Below are 26,423 nucleotides of genomic sequence, written 5' to 3'. Positions count from 1 at the left end.
AGATGTTCGGGAGCTTTCCTCATTCTCTTGCTAAAGCCTGAACAACAGCCCAGAGAAACGAAGCCGGCGGAGCCCGGGCGCTGGGCGCACCGTCAGCGGAGGGCTCCCGTGGTCTCTCGGCACCAGGGGCTGGTCACCATTCGCCAGCTGCCGGTCCCGGGAAGCCACTCGGAGGCTGCCGGAGAAAACTGCCCCGTCCTGGTCTCATACCCCTCTGGCCACTTACTGCACGGCTGGCGGGGAGGCCAGGGAGTCCCCAGGCTCCCCGCTGCCCGATGAGGCAAGGCCAGGGCGGTCCACGGGGCCACTCGATGGGAACCAGAGGGCGGGGGGGTCCGGGACGGGGACGGGCCCAGGGCGGAGGCTTCCGGGAGGGCAGACGAGGTTCGAGAAGGCTTACTAGCGAGCAGCCTACACCTGTGAAAACCCAGAAACCAGCTGGGTGTCCAGCAACAGACGAACAGTGGTCACTACCTGGCCAACAGGTCACTACCTGGCCCTTGCTCCAAGGACGCTCCGTGCCACGAGGACTGTGTCACGGCCGGCCCTCTGCCCTGACGCGTTCTAACTTGCCCCGTCTCCCCTACGGATCCTGCCACTGTCCCCCACCTCTCAGCTGGGGAAGTCACAGCACAAGTGGGCCGGAAGCTCTGGGTTATGGAATCACGGGGAGTTTTCATCACGTCCTTTCAGTCTCTATTAGCTAAGTTTTCAACACCAAACATGTGAGACTTCAGGGAAAAGACTCAACACTGTCAGGTAAGCTCCCTTGACCCCTTGGTGCCAACTCCTCCGTCGTCCCGGGCCCCTCCCTGTGCATGCTCCCACCCTCACGTTCTGGAAGCTTCCCTCAGGGTCTCGTCCTTCCGGCCGCCATACCACACCCACCCCGAGGGAGGGTCTGAGTGTCACAAGGTCCAGGACATCTTCTCAAGCTAAAAAGCTTCTCCAGCATCGCCTTGAATGCATTTTGCAGAGTCCCAATCCGCTCGGGGCGGGGTGGGGGGTGGGGGGGTGGTTAGGGACGCTCCTTCCGCGTGGGGGCCCCGTCTCAACCTGCTGGACACACGCCCCGGTGGCGCCCAGGAGGAGGAAGCCACGACGGCGGCTGCCGCGGAGCCGTGAGGCCGGGCTGGGGCGCAGTGCTCCCCCAAATCCCCACCGCGACAACGCGATCGTAAGGTCAAGACGACAGCCAGCGCTTATACGGAGCTTGCCGACTGCCAAGGACCAGGCTGAGTGCTTCAGGCGCATGAATCCACTCGACCCCCCCTTTGAGGCTGATTCAATCACAAACGCTTTACAGATGAAGAAACTAAAGGGGACAGTAGTCACTTGCTCAGGACCTCACAGGAAATGTTGGAGCCGGGATCCGTCACCTTTAAAAGTGAAATAAAAAGCATTAAAATCCTTTAAAAAAACCTTTTAATGTTTATTTATTCTTGAAAGAGAGAGAGGGAGAGAGGGAGATAGAGAGAGAGAGAGAGAGAGAGGGAGACACAGAACCCGAAGCAGGCTCCAGGCTCCGAGCCGTGAGCCCAGAGCCCGAAGCGGGGCTCGAACTCACGGACCGTGAGATCGTGACCTGAGCCGAAGTCGGACCCTCAACCGCCTGAGCCCCCCAGGCGCCCCAGAAATCTTCTTTTGATATGAAGGCTCAAGACTCGAAAAGAACTCTAACATCTGTTGAACGTGCACTGCTATATCAGTAAGGGTAACAGGAACACTTGCTCTGCACCCCGTTTAAAAGCAAAGCACACTTGGGGCACCTGGGGGACTCAGGCGGTTAAGGTTCTGACTCTTGATTTTGGCTCAGGTCATGATCTCACAGTTCGTGGGATCGAGCCCCACGTCGGGCTCTGTGCTCACAGCTCGGAGCCTGGAGCCTGCTTCGGATTCTGTGTCTCCCTCTCTCTCTGCCCCTCCCCTGCTCACGCTCTGTCTCTCTCTGTCTCAAAAATAAATAAAACATTTAACAAAATTCAAAATAAATAAACAGACATTTAAAAAACAGTAAAAGCAAATCACATGCAAGAATCCCCGTGTATCGCTGGTGGGGATCTAAACCTCCGCGGCCTCTCTGAAAATAGTCTGGCAGTTTCTCGAACAGCTAAACAGACTTATGACAGGACTTAGCAATTCCGCTCCCAGGAATACACCCAAGAGAAAAGAAAATACGCTCACGCAAACACCTGTACACAAATGTTCGCGGCGGGAATCACAACAGCCGAAAGGTGGGGGCGATCTAAATGCCCACCGACAGATGGATGGACCGAAAATGCAGCACATTCACACGCCACAATATCATTTGGTCGTAACAGGGCATGAGGGCAGGGGTGACCCTGGACAGCCCTTCGCTAAGCTACAGGAGCCAGCCACAAAAGGCCACGTGTGGTATGATTCCATCTCTAGAAAACGTCCAAAACAGGCACATCCATCCAGAAAGTAGTGCTCGCAGGGCCTTGGGGAGGGGAGCTTGGGGTGCCTTTCAGGGGTGATGAAAAATGTTCTACAATTAGTGGTGATGGTTGGACCATTCTGTGAATGTAACAAAACCACAGAACCGCGTGCTTTAAAAGGGTGAATTTCATAATATCTCAATAGAACTATTGTCAAAAAAATTATTATTTTTTTTTAAAGAATGCAACTCCCACAGGAAAAAAACTTCCCCTGGCCCCGAGGGGACACAAGGAGGTCCTAGAAACGGAAGGGCGGTGGGTTCAGAGGGTGGCTGTTCGCCGTCTGGTTTTGCCCTCCCGAGTGCCACCGCTGTACCCGGGGCTGGGGATCCCATGCCCCTCACATCGTGAACGCAAGCACCCGTCGCCAGAGGAAAAGCCGTGGCTGATGGACTAGACATGTCCCAGGGCACTTGCGTCCAGCCTCAGCCTCCAACGTGCCCCGGGCCAGGCCCACCCCCTCCCCAGACCTCAGGGTCTTTGACAAAAGTGAGGGCTTTCGGACTCAAGAGTCACAAAGGTTCCTCCCGTCCTAGGAGTCTAGCTCTGAAATTTGCCATGAATGCAAAGACAAAAGAAACAAGAGATTGCAATCACGGTCACAGATAAAATATACTTTGTAGCCAAAGTATGGGATGACACGGGCCTTTTTAACAGTAAATATTTTGTATAATAAAAAACAATACGTCGTTATTACGTGCATATGTTCCAAATAAGAGAGCCATTAATATACGAGAGACAGCTGGTTATCCTTCGCATCTGTGGTTCTGAGATAACACAGTTTTCCTCCTCTGCGTGCAAAAATGTTTAAGTCTAGTATGTTTCTTACTCACGCCAGGTTCGATAAAGTCCCCTCCAGCAAAAGGACGTATCACCTTGACTACCAGCGAGGTCAGGAGAGCAGGCTGATGGACAGAAATCACTCTCGTCTCCACGGACTCAACAGACAGAGAGGAGACCAGGCATGGAAAATGTTCCCTTATGCATTAATAACCTGGAAAAGGGCCTAGTGGCCTCACGAACATTTCATCTACACTTACAAAAATACAGCAAGGGAGGCTGCAAGCCTAAAAGACATTGCCTTTCAAGCCCGAATGGGCTGGTTAAAAAACTTTTAAAAGGCCCAGTCTCTTAAATATAAACCTTTTAGGAGATCACTAAAATCGACACACCTCTAGCTGGATTGATCAACAAGAAAGAGAAGGCACCATTCACCACCACCACCACCAAAGAAAGAGGGGACATCACTACAGAACTTACAGACATTAGAAAAATACTAAGGGAATGGAGAGAGGCGCCTGGGTGGCTCAGCTGGTTACGCTTCCGACTCTTGATTTCAGCTCGGGTCCTGATCTCGCTGCTCATGGGATTGAGCTCCGTGCTGGGCTCTGTGCTGGCAGCTTGAAGCCTGCTTGGGATTCTCTCTCTCTCTCCCTGGGTCTCAGCCCCTTCCCCTGCTTGCACAAGGGCACACAAGTGCACGCACTCTCTTAAAATAAATAAGTAAACATTTAGGGGCGCCTGGGTGGCTCAGTCACTTGAGCGTCCGACTTCGGCTCAGGTCACGATCTCATGGTTCGTGAGTTCGAGCCCCGCATCGGGCTCTGTGCTGACAGGTCAGAGCCTGGAGCCTGTTTCAGATTCTGTGTCTCCCTCTCTCTGACCCTCCCCCGTTCATGCTTTGTCTCTGTTTCAAAAGTAAACACTAAAAAAAATTCTTTTAAATAAAATAAAATGAATAAACATTAAAAAAAAAAAAAAGAAGAAAAATACTAAGGGAATATTCTACAGAAGTGATGCCAATTAATTTGACTACCTGCATGAAATGGATAAGTTCCTTACAAAACAGTAATTAGCAGAACAGACTCAAGAAGACATAAACCTCATGGAATAATTCTCTCTCAGCACATCAAGACGGCGGCCAAGTCTCTTATCCGCTGAAGAACACGGGGTTACCGACCAGAGCAGGTTTTTAAACGCGGACAAAGCTAGTTGGTTCGGGCAGCGACGTCTCCTAGAACTTCCATTTCTGGTGGTTTTTAAAAACATATATTTAATGTCATCTCCATTCATCCCCCCCTCCCCCAGCTCCTATCCTCTCTGAGACTCTGATCTTGCCGCAAAGTTCCTCAGGGATACCGCTCCTGTGGGCTGCAAGGAAACACCGTGTTCGATACACGAGGGTCAAATTTTAGCTATTCTCTGCATCCGGTGGGAGAGACGGGGCTCACACGCGTGAGAAGACCACATGAGACCACACAGAACAAAGTTATTACCGAGAGTGACCAAGCTGCATACAGACAAGTGCCTCGGGCAGCCAGGAGAGAGGAGAAACTTCCAGCGGGCGGGAGTTAGCAAAGGAAGGTGTCCCGGAGCAAGAAACAGACGGCGAGGTGGAAGAAAGAGCAGACGTCAGGACACGACGGCGGGGACAAGGGTGGGTTTCAAGCAGTAACGAGGAGCTGGGCACGTGCGTAGTGCTTATAAGCACACCCGTGACAGTGGCTCTCTCCCCACCGGGAGCCACACGACCCCCGTGAGAGCCTGATGACGAGAGTTACGGACCCTGTCCCCAGAAAAATGTACCCGGTTCTGCATTGCGTTTTGAGGGTTGAGAAACACGTATGCGAGAAGCACGGGTCTTTGTAAACCCTCCTAACCCGGTTCCAGCGTGTTCCTCTTCCTGGGGCCCGACCCCAGCGCGGCCCCTCCCGGTTCGCCTCCCTCCACGAACAGGGTCCAGATCCCTGTGTGTTTGAGCTCCACGGCTCAGCTCTCCAGAACGAGGACCCTGTAGCAAAAACAGTTACGAGCCGGTACTTGTTGGGCACGTACGACGTCCCGAGCCCCGTGGCAGACGTGCCGTGGGAAGTCCCACATCCAGAAGAGGAAACGGGGCCCACGGACAGACCGACAGACAGGCGGTCAGGTGGCAGGTGCCTGCCGGCCGTCACCAACTGCGAACGTGGGTCGTCTCCGGACCACGAGTCCCGGGAAGGGCCCTCCGCCGTCTGCCCGGATGCCCCCTCGCCCTCTCAGGCGGCACCAGGAGCCCAGAGAAGGAGTGACAAGACCTCAGATGGCAGGTGGCCCAGGACAGTTCCAGGTGTTGCAGCCTCCATGCTGCCTCCTCCCACAGCTCCGTGGTGGGGTCATTTGGAACACGGCCCGGATTCCCTGCAGCTGAGGCCAAGGTTCACGGGCGGGTAACCAGGAGCCCTCCCTACGTGACAGGCACGACCCCGGTGGGGGCCTTCTGAGGCCAACGGGCTGCGAGCGGGGCCTCAGACGCCTCCCTCTCCTTCCCCTGCTCCCAGCAGTTTGGTTGCCACTTCTGCTGGAGTCCTGACTGCCTGCCAGGCCCCCGCTGGGGACTCTGCCCGTCACGTCCCCCACACACACACGCACACACACACACACACACACACACGGCTCTGAGGCGACGTCCCCCAGGCTCCCTGCAGGGCCCCAGAGTTTCCCACAATGCCCCAGGGAGGTACACGGAGGCAGCTCTCCCGCGGACCCGGGCCCGGGGAGCTGGCCGGGATGCCTCAGGCCACCGGCAGGCCCCCAGCACGGAGCCCCCCGGGGAGCGCCCGACCGCGGGCCGGGCCGGGGTGAAGCCACCGGGAGGAGGACTGGGCCCAGGTTCCAAAAGGCCCACGCAGAAGCCAGCGAGGGGGAAACACTTCTCCCGCCGCCCAGAGAACTGCTTCTTCCCCCGCGTGAGCGCCGAGGAGGTCCGCCCAACACGCTGGGGACGGTCCCACCAAACGGGGTGGGGAGGGCGAGGAGCTCCGGAGCAGAGTCTGGTGAGAAGTTTCCAGAGCGTGTTCCAAGCATGCTCCGCTGAGCTCCCCCAGGCTGCGGGCCAGATGCTGGGCTCCTGGGGGGTCCTGGGCTGAGGGCGGGCGGGGACACGGCTCTGGCCGCCTGACGGCGATGACATCGAAATGCAGGCACCCAGAGAGTCACCGGGAAGGGGCTTCTCCCAGACCTGCCGCCCCAGCGCAGCTGGCGGGGCGGAGAAAGCGGCAGGCAAGGGTGCGTCCCGCCTGGTGCTGGCAGCTGGGTGGCGTCGGGGCGGGGGGGGGGGGGGGGCGCCGCCCTCCCTCTCGGAGCCTCGGGGGCCTCGGTTTCCAGACGGGGGAAATGCCGACAGAACGGACTGCGAGGTGCTACCGGAGAGAGACGCGGGACCGTGACAAGGGCACAAGGGCACCAATGCATCAGAGACAGAACAGTCTCTCCTCCAGCAAGGAGGTAAACACGGACACCGTTAGAGGGGGGAAAAGGAAAGACTCCTCCGAGAACGCAGCACGGCCTGTGAGCACACGTCCCGGGGCACGCACGCGTGCGAGGGCACAGGATGTAGGAGAGAAGGTTGTGAACGCGTGGGGCGGGGGAGGGTGCTGGACGCGGGCAGGATGTCTGTGCACGTGGAGGGGGCCAGGGGAGGCCGCAGGAAGAAGGGCCCCTCCGGGCTCTCGCGACACCCCCCGCAAGCCGCTGTCCTGGCTCAGCGGGCCCCCAGCGACGCCCGCCCGCCTTCCGTGGGGCTGCCCGGAAGCCAGTCCTTAACCCCCAGAGAAAGGTCCCGGTGTCCCGGGCACCTGGCGAGAGACGGGTAACCGGTCACCGGGGACCCGGGTTCGCCCATCTGTGGGGAGGAACCCGTAATCACACGGCACGGGAGCTGCCAAAACCAGGCCCGCGACCGCCCTACACGTTTTGTGAAGTTTACTTATTTTGAGAGGGAGAGAGAGAGAGTCCCAAGCAGGACCCGAGCTGTCGGCGCAGAGCCCGAGCGGGGCTCGATCTCAGGAACTGTGAGATTGCGACCCGAGGCGAGACCCAGAGTCGGATGCTTAACCGACCGAGCCACCCAGGCGCCCCTCGACGCGCTTCTGCAAAGGGAAGAAAATGCAGAGCTTCGAGGAGAGCAGGAGGGCAAGGGGTGACGGGGAGCAGGAGGGTGGGGCCGCCAACCGAGCCCCCTGTTGACACGCAGAGCGTGAGAAGGTGGAGAAAGGCCGCTGGGGTCAGTCTGATGCTCTGCCACCACCAGCCCAGGGCCGGGTTTCTCCGCACCGCAGGGCTGAGGGGAGGGAGTCCGGGAGCCCCCTTCCGTGCTTGGCTGGGGACGCACGAGTCCGGTGGGCAAGTCCTCAGCTCCTGCACGAGAGGGGAAGCGGGGGCTTGGTCTCCAGAACGGCACCCCCTCTCTTCCGCAGGCAACGGGCCGGGGGAAGGGGCCGGGCCGCTTTCCGCAGGGCTGGCGGCCCAGGGACATCGAGGCCACTCCACCCTGTGCCTCCGGGTGGCTCCCAGGGCTGAGCTGCTTTCCTCGGGGCGGGAGCAGCGGCCAGGAGCCCCGCGAAAAGCCCCTCGCTCTGAAGGCCCCGGGGCCTCCCGTGTCCAACGGTCCCGGGACGTCGCATCATCGCACAAAAGGACGAACAGCGCGGGACTGTGAGAAAGGGAAGGAGCCAAGCCTGGAGGAATCCAGCCGCCCAAAGGAATCGGATTAAAGGAGTTGCTGCTGTGGCCACTGGGAAGCCAGGCTCTCGGGCCAGCTGAGCCCCCACTGCCTGAAGGCTCCTCCCGGCCTCCCTTGTCCCCGAGTGCCCGCTGTGCTGTGGTCCCCGGGAGCCCCGGTGCCCCCTCGCCCCAGTCCTGCTTGGCCCGGGGATCTATCTGGAAGGCCCACGCCTGCCTCCCACCTGCCTGCGTCTCCAGCCCATCAGGACCCACACAAGCCTCTTAACCCCCGTCTACGAAGCCTCTCGTCTGGAAGCCGGGAGACGAGGTTTACGGGTCCGGGGCGGCCTATAAAAACAGTGCTGCCGGGTGTCAATGCTCCGACCCCCTCCCCCGAAACCCCTTTCTGGAAGCGGGTGCTTGTGCGGCTACACCAGGGCAGGGCGGGATAGAGGCCAGGTCCCTGCCAGCCCCACGTCATGTCCAGGGAGTGCTGCCGAAGCCGGGGCGGGGGTGGAAAGGCCAAGGCCCTGGAGCCGGACCACCCAGACCACCCAGTTCTCCCTCGTCCTGGCGTCCCAGCTGCCGCACTCACTGCTTGTAATTCGATCCCGAACTCCCAGGTTCAGGAGTCTCGGTCTCTGCATCTGAAAATTGGGCCCCATGCCACCCATCCACAGCGCAGGTCACCCCGCCCCCCACGGTCACGGGAGGAACCCGCAGCCCGGGGAGGACACTGGCATCCTCCCCAAGGTCCCCCGTGTGGCTGGTGACAGAGTGGGGCCAATGACGGGACCCACGGAGGTTTGGGGCTGGTGACCCATCAGTGGGCAGCCGCGGACACGGAGCTGAGACGGTCGGGTGACCCACAAGGCAGGGGTGAACCGCACCTGGCACGCGGCCACCTGTCACCTGCCCCACGTCTCCCACCATGAAGCGCGTGATACGTTTAACGTAAAACGCAACGCGGCCTGAAGATACCTTTCGGACACTGAGGCGGCTCCAACGGTATAATCGACAGCAGCAAACACGTTAAAAGAATAAAATAACATTTACGATGGCGTGACTGGCGTATAAACTCAAAAAGGGAAGACCTCTACGGATTCACCGCTGATTTAAAACCCGCCCAGGGACGCCTGGGGGGCTCAGTCGGTTAAACGCCCGACTCCTGACTTCAGCTCAGGTCATGATCTTACGGTTTGTGGGATCGAGCCCCACACTGGGCTCTGTGCTGGTGGCATGGAACCCGCTTGGGGCGCTCGCTCTCTCTCTCTCTCTCTCTGCCTCTCCCCCACTCACATGCTCGCTTGAGCTGTCTCCCTCACTCAAGGTAAATAAAGTTTACAAAAATGAATCAAATAAAACCTGCCCGTTTGTAGGACCCCCATCAGTGACCCCCTCCTCCAGGCAGCCTTCCTAGATCCCCACTGCCTCCCCCGCCCCCACGGGGGCCAGGTCCTGGCTGGGCCCTCAGCCCTCCCCGCGCTGACCCACACACACCTGCCACGTGGCTGCATCGGGGTACCCACTCGGGAGGAGTGTGGTGCCGCAGGGAAGCCTCCCAGCTCCTGTACCTCCCGGCTGTGTGACTTTGGGCAAGTGACTTCCCCTCTCTGTGCCTCAACTTCCTCATCAACAAAATCGGAGAACCTGCCCGACACGAGGGGTGGAGGCTTCCACGGGGCACCGCGGGACGGCATCAACACGCTCGGCTTGTCATCGCCGTCCCCTCCCACCTCGCTGTGTCTTCATGGGGACCGGGTGGACGGACGGAACCCCAGGGCCCTTCCTCGTCACCGGCTCTGCCCCACAGCTGTCACTAACCGGTCGGCGGGGTGTCGTGGCCACCGTGGGCTCTACCTTTGAGGGGCCCTCCTTGGGCCGCGGGCTGCTCCCTCGCCCCCACTGCACTCTCACCCGACAGCCCGCCAGGCGGAAACAGTCACCCCCAGCGCTGCCCGCTCCTGCCCGGGGTCCCAGCACGCCCGTCCCGGCCCAGCTGAGCCACACGCTGACCGCGACCTGTGCGCCAGTCGTCTGAGGCTGTGGCACCTCGTGGAAGAGACCCAACCCGAGCAGCGGTCTCTGGCAGCAGGGAAGCAACGGCACGCGGCCCGGGCGGCGGGGGCAGGGGACCGGAGCGCCACGGGACTCTCGGCCAAGCCAGACGTCTGTCTCGGGGGTCTTCTCCATGCACCCCCCGGTCCTGCTCCTGCCGACGGGGCCGAAAGACGAGATGGCTACTGCTCGGCAGCCGTACAGGAGCCCAGGGGCCCAGCCAGCAGGCCACCGTCTACTCCCATTTCACAGACAGAAAACTGAGACCCAGACCGGGGGAGAGTCTTGCCTGTGGCCACTGCGAGTGCTGGCGCTCAGAATCCGGGACTTCTGCCTTCCAGGCTGGAGCTAGTCCAAAGCCCCTTCCCAATTCTTTTTTTTATTGTTTTAATGTTTATTTACGAGAGAGAGAGAGAGAGAGAGAGAGAGAGAGAGAGAGAATCCGAAGCAGGCTCCAGGCTCCGAGCTGTCAGCACAGAGCCTGACGCGGGGCTCGAACCCACGAGCCGTGAGATCAAGACCTGAGCCGAAGTCGGGCGCCTGACTGACTGAGCCCTCCGGGCGCCCCAGCCCCATCCCAATTCCTAACACAGTCCCTCTTATCCCAGGGAGAAGACCAACTCCCACCTTCAAACTCAAATTCAACATCAGGAGACCTAGGCTAGGAGCATGGCCGTGGTCACGTTTAGTTGGTCGACCTTAGCCGACGGAACCGCCCCAGTCGTACTGTGTCATTAAAACCCACTAGGGGCGCCTGGGGGGCTCAGTCAGTTAAGCCTCTGACTTAGGCTCAGGTCACAATCTCACGGTTCACGGGCTCGAGCCTCGCGTCGGGCTCTGTGCTCTGTGCTGACAGCTCGGAGCCTGGAGCCTGCTTCGGATTCTGCGTCCCCCTCTCTCTCTGCCTCTCCCCTGCTCGTGCTCTCTCTCTCTCTCTCTCTCTCTCTCTCTCGACAATAAACATTAAAAGTAAATAAATAAAAACTAAACTCCCTGGTGGGAAGTCTGAACTGGAAGCGTGAAACACAGAGCTCCCAGGGGACTGAGCAAATCCCTGCTCAGGGGCGTCTCCCCAGGAGAAACGCAGACACGCGTCCACACGAAAAGCTGCACGCGGACGTTCCGGGCAGCATGGTCCCCGGGGGGCCAACAGAATCAGCGCCCACGTCCGCCAGCCGAGGCGCGGGTGGGCAAAACGCCCATCGGTGCGGGGACGCCGCGCTGGCACCTGCTCTGGCCACGGCAGACCGGGGACGCGCGCTGTGTCCGAGAAGCCAGGCACGAAAGACCGTGAGTCGCGTGGCTCCGTGTGTGTGAAATGTACAAGACGCACACCCACAGACACGGAAGGGACGCGAGTGCTTGCGGGGCTGGCAGGGGTGGGGGGGACCGGATAGTGCTGGTGGCCGCACGGCTCCCTGGGCTCCCTGAACGAGCTAAATGTCACCGAGTTGTAGGCTTTGAAAGGGTGAATTTTATGGTGTGTGAATTATATCTCAACTGAAAAAGAGATAAAACAAAACAATGTCTTCGCAAGGTCAGGGCGCCAGGCCTGTCTGACCGGCCCCCTCCCCTGCCCTCTGGCACCCCAGCTTCCTCCTGGCTCAGGTGACAGCCCCCAGCCCTCCCCCCTCCCCCCGCCCACTCATTTGCTCGCAGCCACAGCCCTCCCTGCACCCCATCTGGGTTACTCACTGTGGGATCCTGGGCCCAGAACAGTGCCTGGGACACAGCAGGTGCTTCACACAGACAGACTGAACAAAAGAATAGAATCCTTTCAGCGACCGGCACAGCTTTCAAGATAAAAGTCCCAAATTCCTGGGCTGTGCTCACAATGGCCTCCCTCACCAGTCCTTACCGCAGCGCTGGAATCTTCTGGAAGCTTTAAAATACCAGGGGCCCCAGGGCTACCCCTTAGAGATTCTGATTAAAAGGCTGGGCTAGGGCCCAGTCACTGGCATAAAATTCAAATGGATTCAAATTGGCTCTCAGGCAAATCCCCCTCCCCGCATCTAGGCCTCTGTACATACTCCCCAGGAGCACGTGACTCTCACATGGACCCGGCTGAGTCCTTTCCAGCCTTCGGACTCAGCTTAGAGAGCGCCTCCTCCGGGAAGCCTTCCCTGAACACACCAGCTTCCCACCCTCCTGCGAGCTCCCGGCAGGTCCCGGCACAGAACCCGGCACGCCGCACGACCACGGCCAGAGCCTGTCACCGCCTCCCCACCCCCCACCCACGCGAGCAGCCGGGGGCAGGGCCCGCCTGACTCCACAGCACGTCTTCAGAGCGCCTGCTGCCGTGTAGGTACGCGAACATCTGTCGACCTGCTGGGTGGAATGGGTGTTTCTCCCGGGCGGCCACGGACAAGAGTAGAAGCATGAGCGGGGACGAGGCACCTGTGTCCCCGTCACAGGGCTGCCGGGATTTCTTTCAAAAGCTATGCGTCTAATCAGCTCGTATTGCTGAAAAAATACAGCAGCAAAGTGGCATTAGGCTGTGGGCTTCTTGGGCCCCCTGGCATAGTGTCGCCCCCCAAAAGGTGATCCAAGAGGTTTCCTGACCCTAACGTGGGGCAGAATATCACGGGAGGGGCCCCCACATCATACCCTGAGTTTAAAACCCCGACCCCACGAGACGGGGGAGATACTGAAGGAAGGCGTAAACTCCCAGGTTCAAGATCGCCAAGGGAGGGGATCTAACGCACAGCCGGTAACTACCGCTAACTGATCCTGTATCACATACTTGAATGTTGCTAAGACAGCAGATCTTAAACGCACAGAAAAAAGAAAGAAAATAGCGACGTGGTGAGACCGGTGGTGATCGTTGTATAACATATAAATGTTTCCAACCAACGTGTTGCACCTTAAACTCGCACAATGTTATACCAATCATACCTGAGCACAGCTGGAAAAAAAGAAAAAGAAAATAAAGAAAACCTAGACCCCGGGAAGGCGCCCTCTCCTTCCTAACCCTGCAGAAGAGACGGCCGATAAATTACTCGACGTTCTACCCGCAAGGGCAGACAGCCCCGGCATCCCTTCTCAACACAGCCCCACCCGCCAGTCACACGTGTGAAATGCAAACCACCTGCGACCCTTGAGGCCCTGACCTTTCATTTTGACAGACGGGGAAACTGAGCGAAGGTCACATGGCGAGAAGCTCCCTCCACCATGGCCCCCGTGAACCTCCCACTTGCGGCTACGTGGCCATCGGAGGCCAAGTTCCTAGATACTCTTCCTGGGGACCAGACGCATCACCCCTCTCCCCGTCCCGACCAGGATAGGGACCAGGGGCAGAAAATGAACGTGATCTCCAGACATGGGTGCTTCCCCAGCCCAGAAAACGTGCCGACTGGGGAAACCTGCCCACAACCTACAAACCCTCCAAAGACACTCACAGAGAGCTAACCTCCCAAGAGTAAGATCCCGAGAGATCTAAGCAGAGAAGGGGCCGGAAAGCTCTGAGGACTCTGGACTTCACCAAAGACGGCCACCCTGCGGCCCTGCCCCTACCGCTCCCTGCTTCCAGGGAGGGCTGAGCTTTGGAAACCTCCTGCCTCAACCTCCTCTTTCCCAGTTGCCTCCAATCACCTCCAGGTTTAGGACAAGGCGGGTCTGGAGAGCTCACTCCTCTGAGCAGATGGCTTCCAACCTGCCAAGAAAAGCACAGCCCTCCCCTCGGAGGAGGCGGTGGGAGCTTGAGAAAGGCCCAAAGCCCAGTCGCTGCCCAGCTGCCGCCAGGGAGAGAGGGTGCCGGTGTCGGCCCACCCAGGCATCTTCCGGAAGGCTCCCCGCCTCCAGTCACCTTGCCTAGGTGTCCCACGAGCCCACACCGGGCTGGGGAGGAGGGCTGCCAGGCCCTCCCTGAAGAGCACGGAGCCGTGTGGGCGCCGAGAGCCGGGGAACGGGGGAAACAGATGTGCGTGCCGGCCCCGACAGGCAAGTGATGACAGGCGCTCTCTGCGGGCCTCAGATGTCAGCCTGGAGACAAGAAAGGGGCCGCGGCAGCAACACCTGTTTTGGGTGCGGAGGCCACGCTCTGGGGGCCGGGCCGGGTGTCCCCTCCGTGAGGGGCCAGGGTGCGGTTAGGTAAGCAGCTGCACGCTCCAGTCCCCGGAACGCTCCCCGGACAGACCGCGGGAAGAGGGCAGGGCGGCCCACCCGCCAACTGGCTCGCAAAGGAGGCCGAGGGATCCCGCGGCGGACCTTCGGGGACGGGGGCAGGCTTGTCCCACCAGCAGCGGGAGGTCCCTGCTGCGATCTGAACACCAGAGCAGGGCTGGGAGAGGAAAACCCAAGGGTGCCACTAGTCAGCAGGGCAGAGAACGGGGAGTACAGGACGTCCGGGCCGGCCAGCGGGGGCCCGTCAGGACCTCGGGCCCGTGCAAGCTGACCTCGTGCCTCTCAGCTGCTCTGGGGGAGGGGGTGGGGCCCGTGCAAGGGAAATTAGGACCACATCCCTCCAGGGCACTGCCACCTTCACAGCTGGAGCCCCGGGGTCTAGAGAGCCTAGAGGCTGGAGCACAGACGCCAGAGCAGGCCTCCTGGGTCCAATGCTGGTCCCGCGGTTACCAACTGAGCGACCTTGGGCCAGTCCCTTGACCTCTCTGGAGTCGTCATTTCCGGTATGAAACGGAGGCAGCGGCACCTGCCTCAACAGCGTTGTGGGGAGGGCTCAGTAAGAGTGAACACGGGGGAAGCATGTGGCACGGTCTGGAACGCGGAGAACATTCTAGAAAGGCATCATCATCCCTATTACGTCCCCAGCTGCCATCTCGGGCAGCCTGGCCAGCTGTGCCCCCTAGCTCCAGGGGGAGGGACGACCGACCCCTTATCCCCCGCAGAAAGGTTGGGGGGCAGAGGCCGCGACATCACGGCATGCGGGCGCCTCCCAGAGACCTAACCCGGAGTCGCCAGCACCTCAGGGACAGAGAAGGGAACAAGCGTGTCCCGCGTTCCCACCGGGCACCAGCCACTCTCAGACCCCAGGCCTTCCAGAGGAAGGATCACCTCGGCGTCCCAAGCGCAGTCCTGTGCACGCGGCCGGCTCAGAGGTGTGGTGGTTTACACGGCCCGGTGCCCTCCAGGAGGCGTGCACTCGGCTGGACCGAAAAGCCGCAAACGCGACCCCGACAGAGGGTGTCGGTGACTTCTTTTCTTTCCTTTCTCTTCCTCGCTCTCTTTCCCGTCCCCTCTCTTTCCCCGTGTTCTTTCACACTGTTTAAAGCTGATTCGCCAATGAATGAACGTTGAGCAGGAAACAACGGAGGCGTCGCGGGAGGCGGTATAGACGAGGTTCCGGAACATGCCGTTCCGGCTCAGCGGTTTCCCTGTGGCTACCTTCCAATGCCCCTGGCCACTCCCACCCAAGTTCTCAAACCACACGGCGGAGACAGACAGGGCTCAGGGGCTGGCGGGAGCGAACCCTGCCAGCCCCCGCCGGGAGTCCCGGGTCTGTTTCCAGCCGCACTGTGTTGAGGCCTCGTGCCCACCGTGGCGCCTCCGGAGAGCCCCGGCCCCGCTTTGTTTACGGTTCCGCGGGAAGTGGTATTCTGTGCCGGGCTCCGCGCCCCTCCCCCCGACACTGAAGGCGCTGCACTTGCCTCCAGATCCCCAGCGTCTGGAACAGTGCCTGGCTCAGAGTAGGCGCTCCATAAACATTTGTTAAATGAATGGCAGGGAGGGAGGAAGGAAGGGCAGGAGGCTGAGTTTCCGGCATTCTACCCTCTCACAGGCGGGAGCCGATGCTCCCCCGTCCTCCCTCTGACTACTGGAGCCGCACGGCTGCCCTCCCCACCCCGCCTCCCCCACCCCCACCCCGCCCCCCCACCGCCAAGGCCGATGGCCTCGCCACCCACCTGGACGGCTGCCACGGCCCAGCCCTGGGTGGATCTCTTCCCGGCGCGTTCCGAGCCTTCTTTCAAGGACTTTTTCTCTCTCCCCTGTGCCTCCAACTCCAAAACTGCCTCCTGTGCCTGACTCCGGGGCCTTCCGTGCACGCCAGCCTCGTCCCCCCCTGCCGTCATCCCCACTAAGCACCTCTGGTCGCCCCTTGCCTCCGCGCCTCCTCACCCTTGACCCCTCCCTCTCCACCGCACCCCGCCCGAGGACGGAGTGGGGCTCGGGGCTGGGAAGACGTAGGTTGAAGACCCACTTCAGCCACCTCTACTGGTTGTGGGACGGTCACCGATGCCACCTGACTTCTCTGACTTCTCGTCTGCGAAATGGGGGCAATAAGGCCTCCCAGGAGCAGACGCTCTGGAAGTGGCGCCGAACCGAGCAAGCCAGCCAGCCTTCCCCAACTCACGCTGACCCCTTCCGGGCAGACTCCGGCTTGCGTTTTCACCCCCACGAGGCTCCCCTCCACCCCAACCTTCCCAGCTGGACTGTTTCCTCAAGTTCCTGCCCGCGAGGCCCGTGCTTGGCAGCTCATCAACTCCCGATGAGTGAGCAAATCAACAACGGAAAAACTCGCCACGGCGTGGACGCTGTGCAGGGAGCACTCGGAAACCTCAGAGAGGGCGCTGTGGCCGGCACGCGGCACCGCCACGGAGCCCGAGACCCGCGGCCACCCCGCGAAGCGACAGCCTCACAGAGGAACCGGCCTGCCTCCTAGAGCAGTCTGCCCGACACACCAGGTGGATGGGAGGGTCCCACTGGGCGCCAAGGGCTTGACCTTCCGGGGGCATCCGAATGCCCACGGCGGTCGCACACTGGCCCTCCGCGGCAGGCGCTGCGAACCTCCGCTCCGCACCAGGGGGACGAGCACAGACACGTGCTCTCACGTGCTCGGTTCCCAGGAGACGGGGCGGGATGCTTGGGGACGGCGCTGGTGGCGCAACAAATGTTTACGGAGCGCCTACTCTGAGCCAGGCACTGTTCCAGACGCTGGGGATCTGGTAGCAAGCGCAGAAGCCGGGCTCACCTCCCAAGTCCTGGCCCTTCCGAAAACCGCTTCGGATTCCCAGCAGCAGATCCACAGGCTGGACCGCCGCGTGCTGCTCACGAGGAGTCCGCACCCACAGCGGGGAGCGACGTGTGCCCCCGTTTAGAACGAGAGGCCCAACAAAGCCCCCAGTGACACCTCCACGGCCCGAAGGGGACGCGTGCAGACAAGGTAGCCTGGGCAGAGCGCGACGGCACAGAGCAAGCGCCGGTCACGGGCCCCACGCCCGCGACGTGGTACCATGACAGGCGTCCGATCAAACAGGCCGGTCTCACGGTCTCCGGTGGGGATTAGGGTTCAGGGCCCCCTCGGCCACGACGCTGATCCCAACTCACAAACACCTACTTCCCCAGACCCGCTGGGGGCAGGTCCTGCCTCGGCCTCTGCAGAGGCAGATCCACAATTAACTGAGCCCCGTCTGGCTCCTCTGGGGCAGGCAGCGTGAAGGCAGGCGCCTTATAAACAGGGCGCCGGCACCCCCCCCTCCCCCAACCTCCTTCTGCACAGCTGATTTGCAGCGAAAAAAGACTCTCTTTCCGCCGCGGAGGGGAGGGGGGCGGAGTCTGCTCAGGCCACTGTCCCCCAGGGTCCCAAACCCCCACGTCTGAAAACCTGGTTCCATCTGCTGTTAAGCAACCAGAGGGTCTCAAAGGACAAGTGTGAACTTGGGTGTGGAAAGCTCCAGAAGCTACACAGTGCGAGCGCTGGAGCGGAGAGGACCGTCCACGTCTGCTGCGTTTCCAAAGGGGTTAGCGCAGAGGCCTCACGGTGACCCGCGTGGCCGGACTAATTACCAATGTTATCAGGCAGATGACAGACGCGCCCCGAGCTTCCTCTGTGTGACAGACTCCGCTCGCTGCAAACACCCTCAAGTTCAGGCCCGTGCCTGCCGTTTTCCGCAGTGCCCTGTTCTGCCACAAGACCGCTCCCGGTCCCCCCCAACTCCACTCGCCTGCCAGCCCGGCCAGGCCGGCGCTGTCCCCCAAGCACCAGCCCGGCGGCCCCAGGAGGGCACCTCCCCCCTGGAACGCGGCACACAGAACCGGTACAAACGCCTCCCCGGCAGAGGCACAGAAAACAACACGTCTTCCTTCCCCGCTCGGATCGCAGAGGCCAAAGAGGAAACCGCCGCTTACCTTCATCGCCGGTGCCGCCGGGGAGCTCCAACCGAGGGGCCCCTGGCGGGCCAGCCCTTGGCCGGCGCACACCAGGGTCCCACACTCCACGCAGGCGCCGATGATCAGCTGCCGCCCATCGTCCACCAGCAGGCTGTGGCTCGCTCGCAGGGTGTAGAGGAACAGCGGCAGCCGGGCGACCCGCACGGCCCTCAGCCCAAGACACCGCTCCTTCTCCTGCTGGCAGAAGAAGCACACGAACGTCTCCACCCGGTACTGTCGAGACCAGGCGCTGACGGTGTGCTGGGAGCCTCGGGCCTCGTGCTGCAGCCACTGGCCCAGCAGGTCGTGGTAGCACAGCACGCAGGTGGCCACCAGGCCGGTGGAGTCCGCGGGCCTGGCGCGTGGGGCCGGCGGGTAGACGGTGAGGAACGGGAAGAAGGGCTCCTTTTCGCCCAGGCGGCCCGAGGGGTTCACGTTGAGCTGGAACTCCTTCCCGGGGCCCAGCTCGGCCCCGCAGACGTAGCAGACGGAGGCCGGGCTGCCCGGGGCCGACGCGGGCGGCTCGGAGAGGGCGGGGTCCGAGGCGAAGGCCTGGTGGTACCTGCCCAGGAAGCCCTGCACGGAGGTGATAAGTTCGTCGTTGTGGCAGGCCCGGTACAGGGCCCACACGTCCTCCAGGACGCTGAAGCACTTGGGGCAGCTCCGGACCTCGCAGCGCTTGTTGGGGCCCCGGGCGTTGGGGGGGCGGGGCAGGAGGCTGAGGAAGGGGAAATGCATGGAGCCCCTGGGGGTGCCGTTCAGGATCCTGGAGGCCACGGCCCGGGCGTCCTGGGTGCAATCCTCCCCGCAGAGATAGCAGGCCTCCGGCAGGGCCCCGGCGGGCGGGCCCTCCTCCCTGGGGGGCCGGCGGCCCTTGGAGGCCATGCCCGGGGCATGGCTGTTCAGGGGCACCACGTACAGTCGCTGCAGGACGGGCACGTTGGCCAGCTCGAAGCTTTGCCACTGCTGCATGAGCGAGGAGAAGCAGCAGGGGCACACCAGGGTGCTGCCGCCCTCGCTGATGGGCTGTGCCCCCGGAGGGGGGCTGTGCAGCCACAAGAAGGGGAAGAAGGGCGCCTGAGCCAACTTTTCCTGCTTCTGCACGTGGATCTGGTGCCGCGAGGCCGGGGCCAGCGGCGACCCGCAGATGTAGCAGCAGAGGCCCTCTGCTGGCGCGGCCCGGCTCTCCGGGGAAGCCCAGGGGCCGGCGCCTCCGTTCTCCTTCTCTTTGGCGCCGGGCAGGGGCTCCTCCTCGCTGGTGATGTTGATGTCACTGTCCTCGGACATGCAGTAGCTCCCGCGGGCCTCCCCGGGCGGCCTGCTCTCCGGAGGAGTCCCGGCGGCCGTGCCCGGAGGCACTCCTTTGGCGCCGTCCGCGGGGGCCGCCTGGACCGGGGGGCCTTGCCAAGGGTCCTGAACGCCCCTCAGGACGCTGGCCCGGGCCTCGGGGACCCAGTGCCTCCCGGCCGTCTTCCGCCGGCGCCTCGTGCCGGCCTTGGGCTCCCCGTCCCCGCGCGGCTTCGAGGGGACGCCCTCCTCCTCCTCCTCCTCCTCCTCTGCGTCGCCCTGTCCCGGAGGGGGTCCCGGCGCCGGCCTCCACTCCTGGCAGCGGCCCGCGCGAGGCCCGGGCCCGGGGGGGCCGCGCGCCGCCCCCGTCGCCGCCGCCGCCGCCGGCGCCCCGTCCCGGCGGGGACTGGCGGCGTCGCGCGCGGCCGGCTCGGGCTCGGAGAGGGGGTCGGTGTCCGACAGCTCCGACAGCTCGGAGTCCCGCGTCTCGTCGCCGGCCGCGCCGCCCAGCGCGTAGGCGACGTTCCACTCGCGGGGGCCCCCGGCGGCCCCGCGGCGCCCGGCCGCGCCCGCGTCGCACTGGTGCGGCCGCTTGAGCCAGTACATGCGCTTGTCCACCGGCGTGCGGGCGCGCTCGAACGCGGCCCACTGCTCGCCCAGGAAGCAGCGGCACACGGCGCACACCAGCACGCAGCCGTCGGCCGGGCACAGCTCGCGCGCGCCGGGCGCCGGCTCCTGCTGCTGCAGGAACGGGAAGAAGGGCTGGGCCGCGGCGCCCGCGCCCGCCGCCGCCGCCGCCGCCGCCGCCGCCACCGGCTGCCTCACCTGCAGCTTCAGCTCCTTGCCGCGCCCGATGCCGCCGCCGCAGATGAAGCAGGAGAGCGGCGCGCCCCCCCCGCCGCCGCCGCCGCCGCCGCCGCCCGCCGCCGCCGCCGCCCGCTCGCCCACGGCTGCCATGAGCCGCTGCTTGCGGGAGAGCGGCGCCGGCCGCCCGCTCATGGCCGCGCCGCGTCCGCCCGTGCGCCCGCGCCCCCCGGGGCCGCCCTCAGCGCCCGCCGCCCACGCCGCCCACGCCGCGCCCGACGTGGGGCATGAGCGCGCCGCGAAGTTTGGCGGCGGGCGGCCGGCGCGGGCGCGGGCGCACGGCCGCTCGCGGGGGCGCCCCCCCCGGCCTGCCGAGCCCCCGGCGGCGCCGCGGCGAGCGCGCCCGGAACGCAGCGGCAGCGGCGGCGGCGGCAGCGGCGGCGGCGGCGGCGGCGGCGGCGGCGGCGGGCCCCGGGCGGCTGGAGCGGCGGCCGCATGTGCGAGCTCCGGCGCCTGCCAAAGCGTGGGGTCATTTAATTGGGGAGGAGGGGGGCGGGGCGGCGCGGAGGGCGGCGGGGGAGGGGCGGGGGGCGGGCGCGCGGCGGGCGGGGAGGCCCTCCCCCGCGCGCCCGCCCCGCCTCCCCGGCGCTCCCTCCCCCCGCCGCCCGGACTGCGCACAATGGCCCGGCGGCTCCGCGGTCGGGGCCGTGTCCGGCGGGGGCCCGCGCGCCGAGGATCCCGCCCCGGGCAGGGGCCCGCGCTCTCTCTCTCCGTCTCTCTCTCGCTCTCGCTCTCGCTCCCCCCCCCCCCCCGCCCCCCCGACCCGGACAGCGGTTAAGTAAAGGGCGAGCGGGGCGCGCGGGAGGAGCCCGGTGAGGACGCGGCCGGCGCCGAGACTCCGAGGAGCCCCGTGGGGGGGGAGGGGGGCGGGGGGGAGAGTGGCTCTCGGGAGGGGCGGCTCGGGGCGCTGCGGCCCCCTCCCCGTTTCAAAGCGGCGGGGGTGGGGGTGGGGGGGCGAAGGAGGGCCGTTGGCGGCCCTGCGCCGCCCCGGGTTGGGGCACCTTTCGGGGTCCAGTGCGCCGAATGTGGAGAGGGAACAGGAGCGGTTCCCTGGCTCCTGGGGCGTGGTGGCGAAGGCGCCGTCAGGGGGCCGGAGTCCTTAACCTGCCACACAGCTCTCCCCACCGCTGCCCCGCGGCCACTGCAGCCCCACCGGCAGCACAGAAAGGGTCCTGCGTGTCTGGGCGCTGTGTGTTCCAGAGCAAATGACTCAACAACTCTGGGCCCTTTCTTCCTCCTAATGACTAGGAGCTCTGGCAGGGGACCGACTGCGTGCCGGGGGCCATGCTAAGCACTTTCTACACATCAGCCCAGTGCCTGCCCCCAGTAACTAACTCTGGGTTGAGTGCTGACATCTGCCCATTTCACAGATGGGGAAAAAAGAGCCACTGGGGGTTTAAGTTACTCTTCCGGAGTAGCGGGAGGGATTCAGCCCCAGGCAGTGGACTCCAAGCCCCATGCCAGGCCAACATGTCGTCCCGTGGCGGGGCCCCTTCTGTCCTCCCCACCGCCCTGGCTCAGGCTGGGAGGCCCTTGTGCGAATCCGGGCCTCGCTGGGCCTCCTCTTCCCGTCTACGAAATGACATCTCTTCCAGCTTCAAGAGTCTCTGAGTCTCTGACTTCAGAGCAGTTGACAGTGAGCTGCCCCTGCCTGCCAGCTGGAACCCAGAGTGAGCCTGGGGACAAAGGTGCCAGGTGGGCCCTCTGCCCTCCGGGGCACTGGCACGTAAATAAGCCTAGGCTTCCCCCTTGGCATGGGGGGGGGGCACGCATCATAAATCAGCAGAACAAGGGCGAGGGGCCGCCTCCTGGGAACCCCTGGAGCGTATTCCAGGGGTCACAGTCTAGGAGTTAAGAAAAAAATCATCACCACCACCAACACCGCCGGAAACCCAGTACTGCAGCTCCTCACCCAGACCCAGAAAAGAGCTGCGTCGGCAAAAACTGTCCCCAAGGAATGCTGGGGCAGGGCAAGGGTTTCTCCCTGCTTCTGGCATTTTGGTGGCAGGAGGGAACCGATGAGGAAACGCTAAGGGGCAAGGTCCACTCCTTGGGCCCCTAGCACAACCCTCGAGCCCCACACAGACCGAGAGGTTACCGGTGAAACCGTGCCCCTTTGGAAATGCAGATCCCCGTGGGGTTACCCGTGAACCCCTTAAGCCCGTGCTTCCTCCCTCCTCAAAATGCCTCCGCGGGTTCTCTTTGTGCGACTGCTGCTCACCTTTGCGGCCTTGGCTGCCGCGTCTTCCCCCAAAGGCTTCCCTGCCTTCACCATCCCAAGCAGGTCCCCCGCGCTATTCCCTGTCTCAACTCACTGGCAAAGGAATTTGCTGATGGTTCTATTTATTTTTCTGTCCAACTCTTCCCTGAGCTGCAGCCTGGGTCCGTCCCCGCCCCGCCCCGGGCCCCGCACCCCCAGGGCAGCAACCAGGTCTGGCTTGCTCGCTGGTCACATATCTGGGGCCTCACTCAGGGCCCGGGTCCCGTGCACTGGGGTCCCGATCCTGCCCCGTCCCTCTTCGGTCTGTGTGAGCATCAGACGAACCTCTTAGCGCCCCAGGCCTCAGTTTCCTGCTCTGCACAGTGCGGTGGTGACCCTTACCAGATTTGTGTGTGTGTGCCCATGAACTGAGGCAGGGTGATGCCCTGGGCACAGAGGCCTGGCACGTTGGGAGTGAGAATGTGTGCGTGTGGCCCCTTTGAGGCTCCGTGTGAGGGAGGAGGGCCACGGGGGTCAACAGGACAAAATGAGGGAGGTGGGAGTTTTCTTGGCTAAGCTGGTCTTTAAGCGGAACTTCCCGAGCATGTGCCTTCTGTGTGTGTGTGTGTGTGTGTGTGTGTGTGTGTGTGTGTGTGTGTGTGAAGGGGACCCGGGGTGGGAGGAGGGAGGCATCCAGCTGGATGTTTTTGTTTCCCTCAATGACCAGTGACTCAGGAAAGTCCCCTGGCACGCATCTCAGCAACCAGGAAGCAGGTGACCACAGATCAGAGGGAAAAGGCAGGTGATGATGGTTGGCCATCTGTGGGTGGGTGACCGAGGAGTGGAGCCATTGGCACGGTGTGACAGTTACTCGTTGTATGGCCTTGGTCTGCGACTTCGCCTCTCTGAGCCTCAGTTTCCCCATCTGCAAAACAGGGATAACAAAATGGCTTGTCCCGGAGGGCTGCGAGGGGGGTGAACTGGGACAATCCAGGTGAAACACGCTCTCCACGGCCCCGGAAATAACTGTGTTTGGACACATTGGTGGAATGTTAGTCTCACCGGGACCTGTGCCTTACAGACGTAAACTCACCAAATTTGTGCGACAGGCCTGTGAGGTAGGTTGTCCCGTACCCCCGGTTTACGGGCGAGGAGACAGAGACGCAGGGAAGACAAGTCGAGGCCCGAGGTCGCACAGCCTGGTGCAGCTGAGCTAGAGCCCAGGCACCTTGTAGCTCCCTGGCTGTTAGCTAAGAAGACGAGCTCTGTCCTGAGTCCAAAGATGCTGGTGGGTCGGGGCAGGGATGGCCTCCGGTGCCTCACGTGTGCTCCCCGTTTCACACCCAGGGCAACTGAGGCCCTGATGGGTCCCCGTCTGGACGCAAACAGGCGGGACAAGTGCCAGAAGATGAGACGCGTCGAGGCCCCCTTGTGTTAACCTCACTTGGGAGCCACAGCCTCCCGGCCCCAGCAGAGCCACGTCCCTGCTCCCCGCTCTGAGCACATGGCCTCCCTGCAGCTGGAAAGAGGGTCCCCATCTCCCCCCGGGCCCCGTGAACCACTGCCCGCACTCCCCATCTTCCTTCCTAGGGCGTGGGGGGCGGGGGGCTTGCAAGCAGCGACAGGTGCTCAAGGGCAGAGCCGGTCCTGCGGACGGACAGACGGCGAGAAAGCGCCCCACCTTGGTTCTGAAGGAGACCAGAAGGCAGGCAGCTTGGAACATCTGGGCGCATCTCAGATTCGCAGCTTCCTGTGGGGTTGTCTTGGCCCAGAAACCACAGGAATCTGCCCTCACCCTGCCGGCGAGGCGACTTTCCAGGCTCTGCGCACTTATCGCACGTTATTGTGTGCATCTGCCTCCCGGGCCTGCTGTTCCCACTGGGGCAGAACCCGAGTGGCTTCCCCTGTGCTGTCTTACGGTGTCACAAGGCCAGGGACGTGGCTGGGGCTCCACCGGCGCTTGACCTTCGGATGCCAAAACCTCACCAGGCCTTCCAAGTTCCAGAATTGCCCGGCCGCTCCTGCCGGCTGCCAGTGTCCCGCTCCCCCCGCGGGGGCCGGCAATGGAGGCCGAGTCCGTTCCAGGCGCCCAGCCTCCCCCCTTCTCCCCGGGGCCTTTGCCCTTTGGGTCCTCCCTCGAAACTGCATGTGTGTGTTTCAAGCACCCCTCCCAGGGCCGTTTCCTTCTGCAGGCTGGCCTGTCTTGGCTATTTCGGAGGCTGTGTTTGGCCTCTGGCTCACTGGGGACCAGCAAAACAAAATTTATCATCTGACTGCCCTGGTTTTTTTGTTTTTTTTTTTTTTCCTTCTTTCTCCTCCCCCCACCCCCCCAAGAATGAAGCAAGCACTTTTCTGCCATTCTCAGAAAGAGCTTTAAACATGGCAGGCCACCGGCAGAAGTCTGTCCTCCTCAGACGGAAGGAATGCAACCATTAACAATAAAAAAAAATCCCCGGGATTTATGGGGGCCTCGGGCTTATGAGCCGTTTCACACCCGTTAGCTCACATGACATAGCAGTGGGGGGGGGGGGGGGAGGAAGAGTGGGAATCGTCCTCTCCCTTTGAGACACAGGGACACTGAGGCCCAGAGGCACAGGCCCTCATAGTGAGATTTCCTTGCACTTTCGACGCGGGCCAGTTTGTTCCGTGTAAACATTAAAAACGCACAGCATGTTGGGTGACCCTGTCTTAGCGCCCCTTTTTTTCTAATACAAGAGCTTTGGGGAGTGGAGGGGGCAGGGCGACCTTCCCGTCGCGGGGGCCCGAGACCCCCCGTGCAGATCCCTTCGTTAAAAACCAAAGTAAACACTGCCCGCATTCTCCAGTGAGGCGCCCGTGCGTGGGGGTGCACGTCCCAAGAGCAGAATCGGGTGCCCTTTAAAGCCTCGCGTGGTTCCCGTCCACCAGGAAAAAGAATCCGGAAGCAAACAGCCCAGTCTCCCCTTGGGTGACACCATCCCCCCCGACCCCCTCCGTCTCGAAACCCAAGGCCGTTGCCAGGAACTCCCGGGGCCTCGTAAAACCCCTTTGATGAACGATCGCCAGGCTGGCCCCGCGGCTGGGGATGCGGGGACAAACACTCCACATAAATCTCGAGTGAACTCAGATGCTCCCGTGCTGCTGGGTTCTCTGCAGCCCCCTGGCCTGCTGCACAGAATCCGCAGCAATCATTTATGTGGTTAGCTGCCAGCCTTCCAGGTCAGGGAGGTTTCCCCGAGAAGGTAGGGCACGGGGAGGGGGCGGGGGGGGGGGGGAGGGCTGGGAACAGAAGGGCTGGGAACAGACGAGCCGCCTCAGGGGTGCGTGGCTTGCGGGAGGCGTTCACGCCAACCGGCCCGTGTCCCCCAGGGTGCCACGCCGGCCGCTGAGGTGTGCTGCATTCCAGGCTGACTCCACGAGCCGGTGCAGCCTCCGTGACAGGCTAGAAAACAGGCACTCTTGTCACCCGATTGTACTGATGCGGATGCTGAGGCTTAGCACGTCCCCAAGGTCACAGGGCTGGGAAGTGGCCTTGGAGTCTTGCTCTCATCCGCGCTGCCGTGTGCCCAGCTCCTGGCCGGCCATCCCCGATCCTCTGCAATAAAGGCACCCTTGTCCCTCGCCGGGTGCCGCCAGAGAGGCTAACGGCCAGCGCTTCCTGGACGCCTTCGGGTCCTGTCTATGGCTCCGCCGGGGGGCCCCACCCAGCCCGGCTCCCTCACCCTCAGGCCCGGAACACTCGGGGGGCTGCGGCAGGTCCTGGGCGCTGGCTAACGGGGGGCGGGGGCTGGCGGCCAGCAGCGACAGATTCTTTCCAGCTGCTCTGAGTCACCGAAGGCCGGCCCGCCAGCCCGCCTGCCCTGGTCTTTCACTTCTGTGGTCGGCTGGTGCCGGGCGCACGATGGGGACGAGAAGCGAGGCCGACGCATGCGTCTAGTCCTAACCCGGGGGGCTTGTTCCTAAACACCTCTCGCTGCCGCGCGGCCCTGAAA

General features: G+C 62.8%; 1 protein-coding gene and 1 long non-coding RNA gene across 3 annotated transcripts in view; one reads left to right on the top strand and one right to left on the bottom strand.

The window, feature by feature from the left end:
• Positions 1-20,387, bottom strand: part of LOC122207762 — a 39,225-nt gene extending 18,838 nt beyond the window's left edge. The window contains exons 1-2 of the mRNA XM_042917933.1: positions 20,313-20,387; positions 18,081-20,228 (exon numbers count right to left, since the gene is read on the bottom strand). Of these exons, the coding sequence (XP_042773867.1) occupies positions 18,081-20,228; positions 20,313-20,387 (2,223 nt within the window). The remainder of the gene's footprint in view (positions 1-18,080; positions 20,229-20,312) is intronic.
• An 824-nt stretch (positions 20,388-21,211) lies between these two features.
• LOC122209200 lies at positions 21,212-25,180 on the top strand. Of its 2 annotated transcripts, none has more exons than XR_006197491.1 (3): positions 21,212-21,947; positions 23,180-23,254; positions 23,389-25,180. It is a non-coding gene; the product is annotated as an uncharacterized LOC122209200 (long non-coding RNA). The 2 variants fall into 2 exon arrangements; XR_006197490.1 differs by having other exon boundaries at positions 23,180-23,570; positions 23,800-25,179.
• Positions 25,181-26,423: the final 1,243 nt, after the last annotated feature.

This window comes from Panthera leo, chromosome E2 (assembly GCF_018350215.1).
Source record: "Panthera leo isolate Ple1 chromosome E2, P.leo_Ple1_pat1.1, whole genome shotgun sequence".
Taxonomy (NCBI): domain Eukaryota; kingdom Metazoa; phylum Chordata; class Mammalia; order Carnivora; family Felidae; genus Panthera; species Panthera leo.
The sequence above is the reverse complement of the archived record's forward strand: the minus strand, read 5'-3'. Positions and strand labels throughout refer to the sequence as shown.